The 15563-nt window shown below is 39.6% G+C and overlaps 1 pseudogene and 1 gene segment (V, D, J or C); both read left to right on the plus strand.

The window, feature by feature from the left end:
- LOC120432723 lies at positions 1-4919 on the plus strand. The segment is given in 4 exon segments: positions 1-77; positions 178-503; positions 2463-2469; positions 4834-4919. Coding segments are annotated over 4 exon segments (459 nt in total).
- LOC116335692 lies at positions 4690-15294 on the plus strand (annotated as a pseudogene).
- The last annotated feature ends 269 nt before the right edge of the window (positions 15295-15563 follow it).

Here is a 15563-nt window from a genome sequence, read left to right on the forward strand (position 1 = left end):
TCTCTTTCTAAGTCCATTCTCAGCTCAAACTGACAACATGCTCGTGACTCTCTCTGTTCTCATCACTGCTCTAACATGTATGAGACCTATCTTTACTTCAGATTAGTATTTGGGTGTTGGATTCATATGTCATATGTCACTGTTTCTCTTGACTCCATGTCTTCTTGTTGTTTGCAGGTGTGAGTGGTGTGACGGTGCTGACACAGAAACCTCCTGTTGTATCAGTGAGGAAAGGAGAGACAGCCACCATGGACTGTGACCTGGGGACTGTTACTGACAGTGCTGCTCGGTGGTATAAACAGATTCCAGGAGGAGTTCCTCAGTTTATGCTGAGGTTTTATCATAGCTCAAGTTCTCCAACCTATGGCTCTGGGTTCTCTGCTCCAAAATTCACATCCACTCATCAGTCAACATCAGATTATCGTTTGATCATCAACAATGTGGAGGAGGGAGACTCTGCAGTCTATTACTGTCAGACATGGGATGACTCTGCCAAGAAGTGGGTATCACAGTGTTATACATTGTGACAAAAACCTCCTTACTAATACTTCTGCTTTTTGACACTCTTCCACATCCTGATAACAGAGAGATGAAGTAAACTCAGTGTAAACCCACCAACAGAAGATAATGTGTTACAGTTTTTGCTAAATTCTGAAAGCAGAAAAGTCATAGCACTTGTCACGCAGTTCTAAAAACATGGTGATGAATAAATGTAAAACTTTCACCACCCTGCAAAGATAGAGTCAATTGTTTTCTCAGTGCATTACAAACTTTGGAAACAGTTCTCCATTATGTAGGTCTAATGTAGTGCAAACTACTACATTTTTCAGAAATAAAAATGAAATGTGAGGGAATGTTTGGAAACTTTACATAACTGATGAAACTGAGATAAGCAAAGTGATACTCGTGAAACTATATGCATCAAAAAACAAGCAAAGAAAATATAGAAAATCTGAAAACATGGCACCAACTAATGTATTGTCCAGTAAAGTCTTTCTACATAAATTCAGCAACCACTTGATTAGGTACGCCTGTTCCACTGATATTAGATCAAAATATGTAATATCGAGCAACTCGAAGCCAGCAACTCAGATATGTAGACATGGTCAACACAGACTGCTGAAGTTAAAACCAAGCATCAGAATAAGGAAGAAAGATGAGTGAACGTAGCATGGCGGTTGATGTCAGACATGCTGGTGTGAGTATTTCAGACACTGTTGATGTACTGGGATTTTCCTGCACAACCATCTCTAGGGTTTACAGAGAATGGAGGACTCAAATGAGAAAATATCCAGTGAGCAGCATGTTTCAAAACAAGCTATGCAGAAGAGCATCTTTGAAAGCACAGCACATCTGACCTTGAAGCAGATGGGCTACAGCAACAGAAAACCACACTGGGAGCCACATCTGAGCTGGTTTGAGTATTTTAGACATTGTATATGTACTGGGATTTTCCTGCACAACCATCTCTAGGGTTTACAGGGAATGGACTGAAATGAGAAAACATATAGCGAGCAGCAGTTCTCTCGTGAAAATACTGACTGACCACATTACTTTGAGCTGATAGGAAGGCAAAAGTAACTCAAATAACCAGTTGTTCCAAACAAGCTATGCAGAAGAGCGTCACTGAAAGAACTCGAATGACTCCAGTAACCAGATCTCAGTCCAGTAGAACAACCTTGGAATGTGCTTGAAAAGGAAATTTGGAAGAGCAGCTGTGACACAAGAGCATCACAACAGCTAACAATGTTATAGTGAATATAGATAAGATATATATCATATCTTGTAGAGTGAGATAATCTTCTTTTAAATTTAGTTTATATTAATCAGAAACACATTTATAAGGCATATTTTCATTAATCTAATAATATTTGAAACAGTTGATCTGTGAATGGGAGCTGCTTTTTTTCCTCTATACCCAGTGTCTTCAGCAGCTTTCATATCTCTTCTCTTCTAGGTGCAATCCTGTTAACGTCACATGAATGTTGTTCAAAATGACGTAATCATATTTTCCAAATGGATAGTACTAGTGCTCATAAACCACTAACAATGCAATATTTTAATCTAGGCGCACTTATTTTGGCTTTTGTTACACAAAATTTGTCACATATAATACAATTCTTATCTGTATGTAGAAATTAAACTCAAATCTACATCACTTGCAAAACTCAAACTGATACTACCAGAACAAAATAGTACATTAGCCTGTCATTACATACAAATTAAAATATTTCGAGCTCCTTTTGTTCTGTCTCTCTGTGCCTGCCCTGGTCCCACGTCTTTGTGTTCCCTCCCTGTTGCCATGTCTTGTGTCTGTGCATCCCTTTTGTATTTCCTGTTCTACTTTGAAGGTCCTTGTCTTATGTCAGTGTGTTCAGTTTATGTTTCCTCTGTCTCGTCAGCTCTGATTTCTCCCAGCTGTGTTGTCTCCCCAAGTCTCCCTGTGTTTCTGCCATATGTAGGTTTCAGGTCAGTTTTGTTAGTTTTCTCAGTTTAGGTTTCTCTTAGTTTCTCTGTATGCCATTCTCCGTTCCTCCTGTATCCTGTTCACCTCACTAAATAAAGCTCACTCTCCGCATCTATGTCGGGTGCCTGCATTTGGGTCCTTACCACAACCCCACAAGTCTGCCGTCGCAGCCGTGACATAAAATGAGTTTAGTGACAATTACTGTTTGTTGTAATAAATTTATTTATAACATAAAACTTTTCAACTAACGCAAAGTTGTGGAAGTTTTCCATTAAATAAAGCTTGCAGATGAGCGGTGAGCGGTAGCCAACATTCTTTAATCAAAACACACAGAACAGAAAACCAAGCTTGTGGAGAGCCTGCATGACCGCGGGGCAGGGTCAGCAGAGTCTCACTGAGCCTAGCATGGCTCTCAGTTAAATACCTTCCACAGGAACAAAAGGCAGTACACAGCTGTTTCACACCTTAAGGTTCACACTCCCTTGCTACCTCCCAGAGTCCTCGAAGAGACAAAAGATTCCTTCCTGTGGAGTTGTCTGCTTCCCCCCAACTTCCTTCTTACAGTATGGGTGTCAGACATGTTAAAATCCAATGGCACCAAGGCATTACACAATAAAATAATGTGATTAGTACATAAGTAAAAGAAATTCCATTACAGCAACATATATAACAAAGTAACAAATATATTCAATAAAAACATTTCTTAATGCAAGTAATTTTGGAACTGATCTTTCAAGAAGTGAAAACAGTCTGTCCATCCTCTCCCTGCTCTCCTGCACTCTCCTCTCTGATGAGGTCTAACAGCTCATCATCCCTGTCTCTTTTCCTCTTTCTCCCTGTTGTTGGTGGCTGAGCCCCTTCCTACTCAAATAATCATATACAAAAAAGGAGACTGATAGTATATGCTGTTATCTATAAGTAATATAAATTTAATAGACATCAGACTCAACTCTCTTCCTTTTTTTTGTATGTCCCATCTGGCACTGAAGCAGTCAGAATTATTGTCTGAAGGCCAACAGATATATCTTCCCAAGTGGACCATTATGGCTTTTGCTCTTTCCTATCCCCTTTTACCAGGGGATAGGAAAGAGAAAGATGAAGAAAGGAGAAGTTGGGAAGAGGCTCAAAAGAAGGAGACAGAGAGAAAAGACACTGAAAATCTGTTGGATAACCTGCTGGGAACAAAACAAGCAAAAAGAGAACAACACAGTATGGAAACCACAGGAACAACCAACATAAGCATAAATAAGAGTAAATAATAAGTGAATGTTATTGAGCAGCACACAAGACCGACAAATCACGATATGTTTAGATGCAGCAGCCAACCAAGATAGTGTGTGTCTGTCAGTACCTTTTTGTACACACCTGTGCACAAACAGGTATTCACCACCAGCATTATGCACCAGGATTAGAACAGGTGCATCCTGAGTGTTAGTAACAGTGGTGCTCAGTTTCATCAGTTTGCACTAATATGTGTCACAGTAATAACCCTCCAACAGATGGCTCTGCTTTCTTCTTCTATCTACTCACCAGTAAAAATCTGATTGTTTAACTCTCCAGATGTAGATGAGAGCCGCTCGTATTTCTTTCTGTGAATCGGGGGAACTATATCAAAACACCTGTATCACAGTGATTTAATTTGTGAGAAATACCACAAAACTCATGTGACTCAAGCTTGCAACAAAAAAGGGTTCCCACACAATTCTATTACTAAAATTATTCTCTATATTTGAACTCTTTGTTCAGTTGTTCAATATTCATTAATGACATAACATTTTATAAAATGTTCTCCTAACCCTAAACACTCTGGTTTCGTGTGAGTTTACATAAAAGTTCATACATTTTAGGGGATGTTGACTATGGAATTATAACAGTTATTCTAACAGTTAGCAGGGTTCTGCTCTGTTTTTGTCCAAACATAAAAACTGGTAATGTTTAAAGCATCAATAATAAATCTGAAGGACATAGTAAACAATTTATAATAATAAAATATAACACCACAATTTTAAGGGAGAGGAGGGAGACATCACTATCACCAATAATTATTAATACAAATACTGAATTAACCTCCACAGAACATAAATCACCAAAATACATCACAAAATATGCACGTTTGGCTCCTCCTCCTGTCAGTCTCTCTGAGTTTCAGTGTCATATTTAATGGTTCACACCTCCTCTCCTCCTACAGAAGCAGTGCAATCTCTTCCCAAGTTACAGGTCTCAACACACAGTGACAACATGCTGGTGACTCTCTGTGCTCTCATCACTGCTCTAACATGTACCTCATTTATACTTCAGATTAGTAGTTATTTGTTGGATTATGTGCTTGTGTTTCTCTTGACTCCATGTCTTCTTGATGTTTGCAGGTGTGAGTGGTGTGACGGTGCTGACACAGAAACCTCCTGTTTTATCGGTGAGCAAAGGAGACACAGCCACCGGGGACTGTTACTAACCATGCTGCTTGGTATAAACAGATTCCAGGAGGAGTTCCTCAGTATGTGCTGTATTTTTATCATAGCAATAGTTCTCCAACCTATGGCTCTGGGTTCTCCTCTCCAAAATTCACATCCACTCATCAGTCATCATGTGCATGTTTTTAAATAATACCAATTTGACAAACGATTGTCTAGAACTCTGATAACTGTCACATTCTATCTGCAGTAAATGACATTAATCAGCCTAAATGGATTTTGTTAAAGTTGCACATTGAGGACAAAAAATATTTCATATGAAGTGAAAATTCAGCTAAATTCAATTTTATCTGTTGCTTCTCTTCTCACTACAATTCTGTTCATATCTAAGCTGAATAGTAAAGGATGTTTACACCTCACACTGACAACATGCTGGGGACTGAATAAATAAACTGGGGACTAAAGTGTAAGACGTTCTTCTCATCTGTTTCATAGCTCATCTTTTTGGAGAAAGACATTTCACTCGTGTTTTTCTGTCTTTGTTGGCAGATGTTAATGCAGCGGAAGGTTCTCTCCACATACCTGCTGTTCACAAGGTTTCTCCAGGTCAAGAAGTTGTTCTCAGCTGCAACAGAGAGAAATGGTTGAATTATGTTAGATGGTGTAAAAAAATTCCTGGAGGAGTTCCTCAGTTTTGTCATTCTGGCAGCTCCCTTGACTTTGGAACATGATCTCTATCGCCAGAGGTGGGAAGTAACCACGTACAAATACTTTGTTACTCTACTTAAGTAGAATTTATTTTTCAACTTTTTACTTTCACTACCTACATTTTAACACAAATATCTGTACTTTTACTCCTTACATTTTCAAATTGACTTGTTACTTTTGGTTCATTTGTAGTGTTTATGCTCAGGAGTAAAAGTGGGCTGGAAGAAGTGCAGGTCTCTGTAAGTTATGTCTGTGTTACTTCAGAATCTAGCTAACTCTACAGAAGAGGAGCAGGCATGAAGGAAGTGACATTGAAGGAAGTATCAGGTGAAGGAAGTAACAGGTAATATCAAATTCAACTTTTTTATCAGCTCAACAAACATCAGCAAACACACATTCTCTTTGTGTGCAGTTTGTCACACAGTGTGTTACTAGCTAAAGGTCCAGCTGCTGTATTTCACAGGACACAAAAGAAAAAGAAAAGATAACTTCACTCAGAGATGGAGAAAGATATAATAAGACAGACAGAACAGGAAGAAGAGAGGTTAGATTTAAAGGTAAAGACTGCTCAGTGTTGCTTTAAAAAAGTGCTGATTTAAAGCTTACATGTGATGTTATAATTTTAATCATATATTAGATTTGTAAATGATATGTTTCAGTAAAGGTAATAATAATAACAATAATAATAATGATAGTAGTAGTAGTAGTAGTAGTTAAAAACAATAAAAAATGATGGATGATTAAGAAGAAAGGAAGGTAACCAATGAAATACAAACAAAATCCAACAGCTCCTCCTCCCATTAGTTGTGTTAAATAGCTCTTCCAAATCTTTCACTTCTCAATTCTTTGCTCAAATCAACAACATGCTGGTGACTCTCTGTGCTCTCATCACTGCTCTGACATGTAAAGAGTCTGAGTTACAGTATAGCTTAGACCCCATGTTGTATTCATCTGTATTATCTTGACTCCATGTGTTCTTGTTGTTTGCAGGTGTGAGTGGTGTGATGGTGGTGAAACAGAAACCTGTTCTATCAGTGAGGAAAGGAGAGACAGCCACCATGGACTGCAACCTGGGGACTGTTACTGGCAATGCTGCTCATTGGTATAAACAGATTCCAGGAGGAGTTCCTCAGTTTATGCTGAGTTTTCGTCATGACTGGAGTTCTCCATACTATGGCTCTGGATTCTGAATCAGAATCAGAATACTTTATTGATCCCTAGGGGGAAATTATGTTGGTTATAGTGCTCCAGTACAAATACAAACAATACAAGAAGTAAGAAATAGCACAATATATACAGTATATACATTTATATAAGTCACTTACTAATAAATATCTGAATAAGAAAGAAGAGCATGTCCAAAAAGGGTGTAGCTACTGCAGTATACAGTGTGTTAGGTGGATGAGTTGTACAGGGAGATGGCCACAGGCAGGAATGATTTCCTGTGTTGTTCAGTGGTGCTTTTTGGTAATGTCAGTCTCTCACTGAACGTGCTCCTGTGGCTAGCCAGCATGTCATGGAGTGGGTGGGAGGAATTATTCAACATTGTCTTTATCTTGGACAACATTCGTCTCTCCATCACCACCCTAAGAGAGTCCAGCTCCATCCCCACAACACTGCTGGCCTTGCAGATCAGTTTATTGAGTCTGTTATCATCAGCAACCCTCAACCTGCTGCCCCAGCATGCAACAGTGTAGAGGATCGCACTGGCCACAACAGACTCGTAGAAAATCCTGAGCATTGTCCGACAGATGTTGAAGGACCTCAGCCGCCTCAGAAAAGTCGACTCTAGCCCTTCCTGTAAAGTGCTGTGGTGTTTTTAGCCCAGTCCAGTTTATTGTCAATGTATACTCCGAGGTATTTATAGTCATCCACAATGTCAACACTGACCCCCTGGATTGAAACAGGGGTCAAGTGTTTCCTGGTCTTCCTCAAGTCCACAACCAATTCCTTGGTCTTTGCCACGCTGAGCTGCAGATGATTCTGCTCACACCATGTAACAAAGGAGTCAACCACAGCCCAGTACTCTGACCCATCATCCCTGCTGATACATCCAACCACCGCGGAGTCATCAGAAAACTTCTGAAGATGGCAGGTCTCTGTGCAGTGGCTGAAGTCTGTGGTGTAGAGGGTGAAGAGGAAGGGGGAGAGGACAGTCCCTTGTGGTGCCCCTGTGTTGCTGATTACCTTGTCAGACACACACTGTGGGAGACGCACGTATTGTGGTCTTTCTGTGAGGTAATCAACAATCCAGGACACCAGAGAAGCATCCACCTGCATCGCTGTCAGCTTATCACCCAGGAGGGTTGGCCTGATGGTGTTGAAAGCACTGGAAAAGTCAAAAAACATGACCCTCATAGTACTCGCCGGCTGGTCCAGGTGGGTGTAGACATGATTGAGCAGATAGATGATGGCGTCCTCAGTTCTGAGACGGGGCTGGTAAGTAAATTGAAGGGGGTCCTCTTCTCCTCTCCAAAATTCACATCCACTCATGTCAACATCGGATTATCATGTGATCATCAGCAATGTAGAGGAGGGAGACTCTGCAGTCTATTACTGTCACACATGGGACGGCTCTGCTAAAGAGGAGGTATCACAGTGATTTACACTGTGACAAAAACTTCCTCACTATTACTTCTGCTTTTTGGGCACAAACTTAGTGAACCAAAGGCACATAATTCATTTTTAAACATGCTCTGTTATTTTTAATCTTTTTTTTTTCCACTTTTACTTTAAACAAAGCACAAGAATATACACATATATACAAATGCATATACACATGCATGTGTTTGATCAAAAACATTCTCAACATACTAATTTTGAATCAGATATCAGATTTCAAGCAAGAGTAAGACAAAAATGAGACTACAAAAATTGTCTTGATATTGCAGTTCAGTAATTTCGCTAATTTGCTTAACAAAGGTTTTTTAGACTCTTTCACATTCAGATTACAGATTAATCAGGACAACTCAGTGTAACCCACCACCTACAGATAGTGTATTATTAAATACTGGATTGCTTCTTTTTTATTGTTTAACTCAAACTATATACAATCTGAGAATATAGCACCAACTACTTTATAGTCGAGTAAAGTGCATACATTCAGCAACCACTTTATTAGCTACGCCTGTTCTACTGCTTGTCACTCTAATCCAAATAACCAGCATTTCACATCAGCAGCAACTCAAAACATTTAGCCACGCAGGCATTATCAAGACAGCCTGCTGGAGTTCAAACTGAGAATCAGAATAAGGAAGAATGATGATTGAACGTGGCATGATTATTCATGTCTGATGAGCTGGTGTGAGTATATATATATATATATATATATATATATATATATATATATATATATATATATATATATATATATATATATATATATATATATATATATATATATATATAGATATATATATATATAGATATATATATATATATATATATATATATATATATATATATATATATATATATATATATATATATATATATATATATATATATATATATATATATATATATATATATATATATATAGATATAGAGATATATATATATATATATATATAGGCCGCTAGGAAAGCTGCAACCACCAAGTACCTGCAGAGGGTCAGGCAAGTCCTGAGGAGTCAGCTGAACGGTAAGAACAAGATCCGGGCCATCAACACCACGCCCTGCCCGTGATCAGGTACCCTGCTGGGGTAATAGGCTGGCCAAAGGAGGAGATAGAAGCCACTGACATAAAGACAAGAAAGCTCCTTACCATGCATGGAGGGTTTCACCCCAAGTCCAGCACCCTGAGGTTGTACGCTAAGCGGAAGGAAGGGGCCGGGACTGGTGAGTGTCAGCACCACAGTCCAGGATGAGACAAGAAACATCCACGAATACATCACGAAGATGGCCCCAACTGACAGCGTGCTCAGTGAATTCCTCAGGCAGCAGAAACCCAAGAAAGAGGAGGAAGGCGAGGAACCATCATGGAAGGACAGGCCCCTGCACGGTATGTACCACCGGCAGATAGAGGAGGTGGCTGATATCCAGAAATCCTACCAGTGGCTGGACAAAGCTGGACTGAAAGACAGCACAGAGGCACTAATCATGGCAGCACAAGAACAAGCTCTGAGTACAAGATCCATAGAGGCTGGGGTCTATCACACCAGGCAAGACCCCAGGTGCAGGCTGTGTAAAGATGCCCCAGAGACAATCCAGCACATAACAGCAGGGTGCAAGATGCTAGCAGGCAAGGCATACATGGAGCGCCATAACCAAGTGGCGGCATAGAGTACAGGAACATCTGTGCCGAGTATAACCTGGAAGTCCCGAGGTCAAAATGGGAGATGCCCCAAGGGTGATGGAGAATGACCGAGCTAAGATCCTGTGGGACTTCCAGATGCAGACGGACAAAATGGTGGTGGCTAACCAACCGGACATAGTGGTGGTAGACAAACAGAAGAAGAAGACGGCTGTAGTGATAGATGTAGCGGTTCCAAATGACAGCAATATCAGGAAGAAGGAACACGAGAAGCTGGAGAAATACCAAGGGCTCAGAGAAGAGCTCGAGAGGATGTGGAGGGTGAAGGTGACGGTGGTCCCGTGGTAATCGGAGCACTAGGTGCGGTGACTCCCAAGCTAGGCGAGTGGCTCCAGCAGATCCCGGGGAACAACATCGGAGATCTCTGTCCAGAAGAGCGCAGTCCTGGAAACAGCTAAGATACTGCAATGGGACCCTCAAGCTCCCAGGCCTCTGGTAGAGGACCCGAGCTTGAAGGATAAACCGCCCGCAGGGGCGTGCTGGGTGTTATATATATATATATATATATATATATATATATATGTATATGTACTGGGATTTTCCTGCTCAACCACCTCTAGGGTTTACGGGGAATGGACTGAAATGAGAAAACATCCAGTGAACAGCAGTTCTTTGGTGAAAATACCTTGCTGATGTCAGAGAAGACTGACCATATTACTTTGAGCTGATAGAAAGGTAAAAGAAACTCACATTACCACTCAATACAAGCAAGCTATGCAGAAGAGGATCTTTGAAAGCACAACACATCTGACCTTGAAGCTGATGGGCTACAGGAATAGAAGACCACACCTGTCAGCTCGGAAGAGAAAACTGAGGCTACAATTTGCACTGTTTCACCAAAATTAAACAACAGATGATTGAAAAACACTGAACTTGAATGACTGCAGTAACCAGATCTCAGTCCAGCAGAACAACCTTGGAAAGTGCTTGAAAAGGAAATTTGGAAGAGCAGCTGTGACAAAAGTGTCTCATTAATATGCAGCTAATCAAAAACAATGTTATAGCGACTATAGATCATATCTTGTATAGCGAGATAATCTTCTTTTAAATTTAGTGTGTATTAATCAGAAACACATTCATAAGGCTTTTTCTAATCTAATAATCAATATTTGAAATATTTGACCTGTGAATGGAAGCTTTTTTTGTTGAAACTCTTCGCTGTGATTTTCTCTATACTCAGTGTCTTCAGGAGCTTTCATATCTCTTCTCTTCTATGTGCATTTCTGTTAACATCACTTGAATGTTGTTCAGAATGACCTAATCCTATTTTCTAAATGGTTATATTACTAGTGTTCAGAAACCACCAAGTAAACGTGAGAGAAAATGAGAGTACACTTAAATATAAAATTATAAAGTTAACAGTAGATTTTCTTTTGCTGATCTAAATCCAGATACTTTCAAGAAATATAACACAACATTTTAATCTTATTTTATCTTTACAAACACCAAGTGCTATGTACAAATGTGCAGGGGTAGGGGCTGCCGTTTTGCCAGCCTCACTTCACTCGCTCACGAATCACTCTACAGGAAGACAGGGATGGTCCAGGAGGTCTATTTACAAGAGAACACAAATTAGCACAAAGGCAAGGAACACACGAGAGCGATGATTATTTTTGAGCCGGGGCAACGCTAACATGAGTCATACAGAGACGCAATGACGAGTTGCATCGCTTCCATGGTTTATGTAGTGGCAGAAACACTGAGATGATGAGGCACAGGTGTTCAATCTCCCACAGGTGCTTGGGCTGATGGCAGGAACCCATAATGAGTTCTGCCCTCGGCAGGAGAGAGAGAGAGAGAGAGAGAGAGCATGAGAGAGAGGAAGAGCGAAAGCGAGAGAAACAAAAACAAAAACCTCCTACCTCTGACCAAGTGGGCTGAGGTAGGAGATTCTGTAAGGATTAGAGTGGGACATGGGATGACTCTGCTGATGGCGCTGTCTCTTTATTACTTATGCTCTCTGATATTCTTTGATGTGGAGATAATAGATCTGAAATATGTGTCGTGGTTCTGGGTCTTGGACCCAGGATTTGGAATTTTCTGGGTTTTCATGATTGTTTTGTATTTTGATGATGATATTTATCTTTCACTAGTTAGTCTTGAGTTTATGAATTCATTGTTCCTGAGTTCCTTTGTGTTCTCAGTTTAGTTTGTTGTCTGTTAAGTTCCCCTTGTGTCTTGGTCTCTCCCCTGTGTTGCCTGTAAGTGTCTGTCGTGTAATCTGTGTTTATGTCGCTTTCCTTCCGTGTCACTATCTCTGTCTCTCTTTCTCTCCCTTTGTGTTTCTCTCTCACTGTGTCCCTTGCCTTCTCGCTCCATGTCTCAGTCGTGTCTGTGTTCATCTCCATTTCCTGTTCCCATGTTCTCCTCATTATGGTTCATCCTTTGTCTCCCCAGTCTGCTGTGCACTTCCCTTTCTGTCTTTCCTCTGTTCTATTGTCAAGCAGATGTCTTCTTGTCTGGGTCTCAGTCTGCGTGCCACGTCCTGTTTTATTTTGATGGCCCCTTGCTTCCCCTGTGATGTTATGTTTAATTTGTTCCTGCTTTGCTTCCATTTTCTTTATCACACCTTTGTGTATATATTGTGTCAGTCTTCCCTTGTCCCTCATCCGACACTCTGACTGTGTCTCAGTAGTTTTCCAAGTTTAGGTTATTTTTTTATTCTGGTGTTCAGCCCAAAATAAATGGCTCATCTTCTGTTTCCAAGGTTCCTGTTTCCCTGTGTTGTCTGTGCATGGGTCCACACCTCGCCTCATGCCATCTGCACCCACAGATCTTGACAATATGGACATCTCACTCGTTCACATTTAGACAAAATATCAGATAAACCAAACATAAAATAGTATATGTTGATGGAAGTGATGTTTAAGTAACAGAAATTGTATAAATACTTCTCTCAAGTCTTATAACTGTTACATCCCAACTGCGATAAATTAACAATGATCAGATTACACAAATCCTTTTTACTGTCAGGGTTCCTGGGTCGTTGACCCAGCGTTTTCAGTTTGTTTCATGTCCGGTTTATTCTCTGTTTTCAATCCCTGTTCTTTGTGCCAACCTTTCCCTGTGTGTTAGTTCTATTATGTTCAGCTGTTCACTCACCAGTCGCCAATCAGTCATTATTTAGCCGGTGTTTTTAAGTCCTCAGTTTCATCCTGGTCATTGTCTTGTCATTGATGTTGTCATTCCCGTGTGTGCTTTCAGTTCAGCGAGCCAGCCAGCGAGCGAGCGTTCATTCATGTTCTGTTCATCCAGGGCTGGACTGGGACAAAAAATCGGCCCGGGCATTTTGACTAGAGACCGGCCCAACAGGTATTATAGGAAAAACCATAAAGCCTTTGAATGAAAACAAACGCTGTTGTCACAGTGATGTACAGTGTCTTCTTGGTATATATGTATCAGTCTAATAAACTTAAACCTACACCATCCTCCCTATTCTGGTATTCTAAACAGTACCCGAAAGTAGACTGCTTGGTCGAGTTAACCTCCTGATCTATCTACAACACATGGTGAAAACCTGAAATTAAGACAGAGAAGACTAGAGGTGAGACATGATCATTACTGATTACTGATGACAGATTTAGATATATTTTCATAAACCATTCATTTACCACATCAATAAACACCATGGCAGGGCAAAATATTTTTTCTAACATGGTAACCTTTAAAAAGTGAAAGGAGACAGAAAGACAGGTGAGAAAGAATAAAACTTAATTGACTTTTTGATGGCATTTTACACACAGTACTAGTACAGAATCTATAAAATGTGGGACAATTCTGGCATCACAGTACTTAGCTACTTCTGAAGAAATTATGATGGGACCCTGAAAAAAAATTACTGTGTACAAAAATGGATTTCTATACATTTTACATCAGATGAAAACTTTGGTTGTAAGATTCAGATAATTTTTAAATAAAAGTGAGACATTTTAAATGAGAATAAGAAAGAAAAGTTTTTCTTTGTGCCCCCCTTTCCCTGTTAATGCCCTACCTGGCCCCCTGGCAAAACTTTGCTAGACCCGCCCCTGCACAGTTACCAGCTGTGTGTTACTGAATCTGTGGAAGCTCCGCAATAGCCACCACCAAACAATTGAGTTATTTTTACACACCTCCCAGCATCTGGCCAATCCACCACCTTTCAGTGTTTATACCGTTACGAAAAAAAAAACAAAAAAAACAAAAAAAACCCCATCGGCCCATAAAAACGAAAAATCACCATTGGCCCACCAGGCAAATGCCCGGTATGCCTGATGGCCAGTCCAGCTATGAGTTCATCCATTCTAAATAACAAACAGTCTTGAATCACTGTGGTATTTGGACAAGGCACCAAGCTGATTGTGGCAGGTAAGTATTTTTAACTGATCATAAAACACATGAGATTCTGCGAAAACCTGCTGTTTTCTTAATTTAATATGTTTTCTTGTTCAGATCATCTTTAAAAATTTTTTTTATGATTTTGTACAATCTGAAATAGCTTCATGTTGTCGTATGTACAGGAGACATGATTGAGTCATATTTAAAAAATGTGAAAAGCTTTGAAACCAACTTTGTATATTTTTATATAAATGTTGTTCACTGAAAATGGTGTGAAATATGTTGTTGTTCACTCTTATTATTCTCATAATGTTTTAATTGACTTTTAGGTTGGCATTTAAGGCCTGTTTTCTCTTTCTTCAATAGCAGTTAACAGTGTACGGCCAGGTTATAATCACTTCAAAATAATTTTGAACATCAGTAACAGTTTTCTTTGAAATGAAAGAAAATAATTCACATTAGCTGACATGTTATGCAGAAACCTGTAGAATTAAATCCAAGATGTTTATATGAAAAGTGAACGAGTAGCTAGTCATGTTTTTGGGAAAAATGTAAAAAGAAATTCAAATGATATGTTGGATTATTATTTTCTATATATTTTTGCAAGTCATATTAGAATTATACTCTTCTAATTTCATAACAAATGTTATGTTTATTCCATATTGACTCTTCTTTTTTCATAACTTCGTTTCTAATTTCCTCATTTCTTTTCATTTTTTTGATTTTGTTTTCTGAATGTTCTTCATGTATTTTCAGGCTCCAGCCTCCCTCCTCCTGTCCTGACAGTCTTCCCTCCGTCCAGTGCTGAGCTCCAGTCCAACACAGCTTCTGTGGTCTGTCTGTCCAGTCAGTCTGTACCTTTTGCAGATGTGAGCTGGTTGGCTGGTGGGAGTCCAGTGAGCAGTGGGATCTCTACCAGCACTGCTGTTCAGAGACCAGACCAGACTTACCAAATCAGCAGCTCTCTGACCATCCAGACATCAGACTGGAACATGGATAAGGTTTATACATGTAAAGTGTCTTTGGGCTCACAGACTTCAGAGAAAACCATCAAGAAGTCAGAATGTCCCACTGAATAGTGGAGGACCAGAATGTGCATTTAAAATCTGCTTCTTTACTGCTTGTGCTGTTTGCTCATTACAGTCTTTACATGTTAGAAATCTGAATAAAGCAAAAGGTTTAAGTCATGTATTCATTTGCTGGTTTTTAACAAGTATTTTCAGGAATTCATATCTTGCATGAAATTAATAAAAGCATAGGTTTAAAAAATGTGTTTTCTTTTTAGTAAATAAGAAAATGTGTCACTGTTTTGTTAGTAACATAAATTTAAGATGACTGAAATAAACTC

The sequence above is a fragment of the Oreochromis aureus genome, linkage group 4, assembly GCF_013358895.1.
Source record: "Oreochromis aureus strain Israel breed Guangdong linkage group 4, ZZ_aureus, whole genome shotgun sequence".
NCBI lineage: Eukaryota > Metazoa > Chordata > Actinopteri > Cichliformes > Cichlidae > Oreochromis > Oreochromis aureus.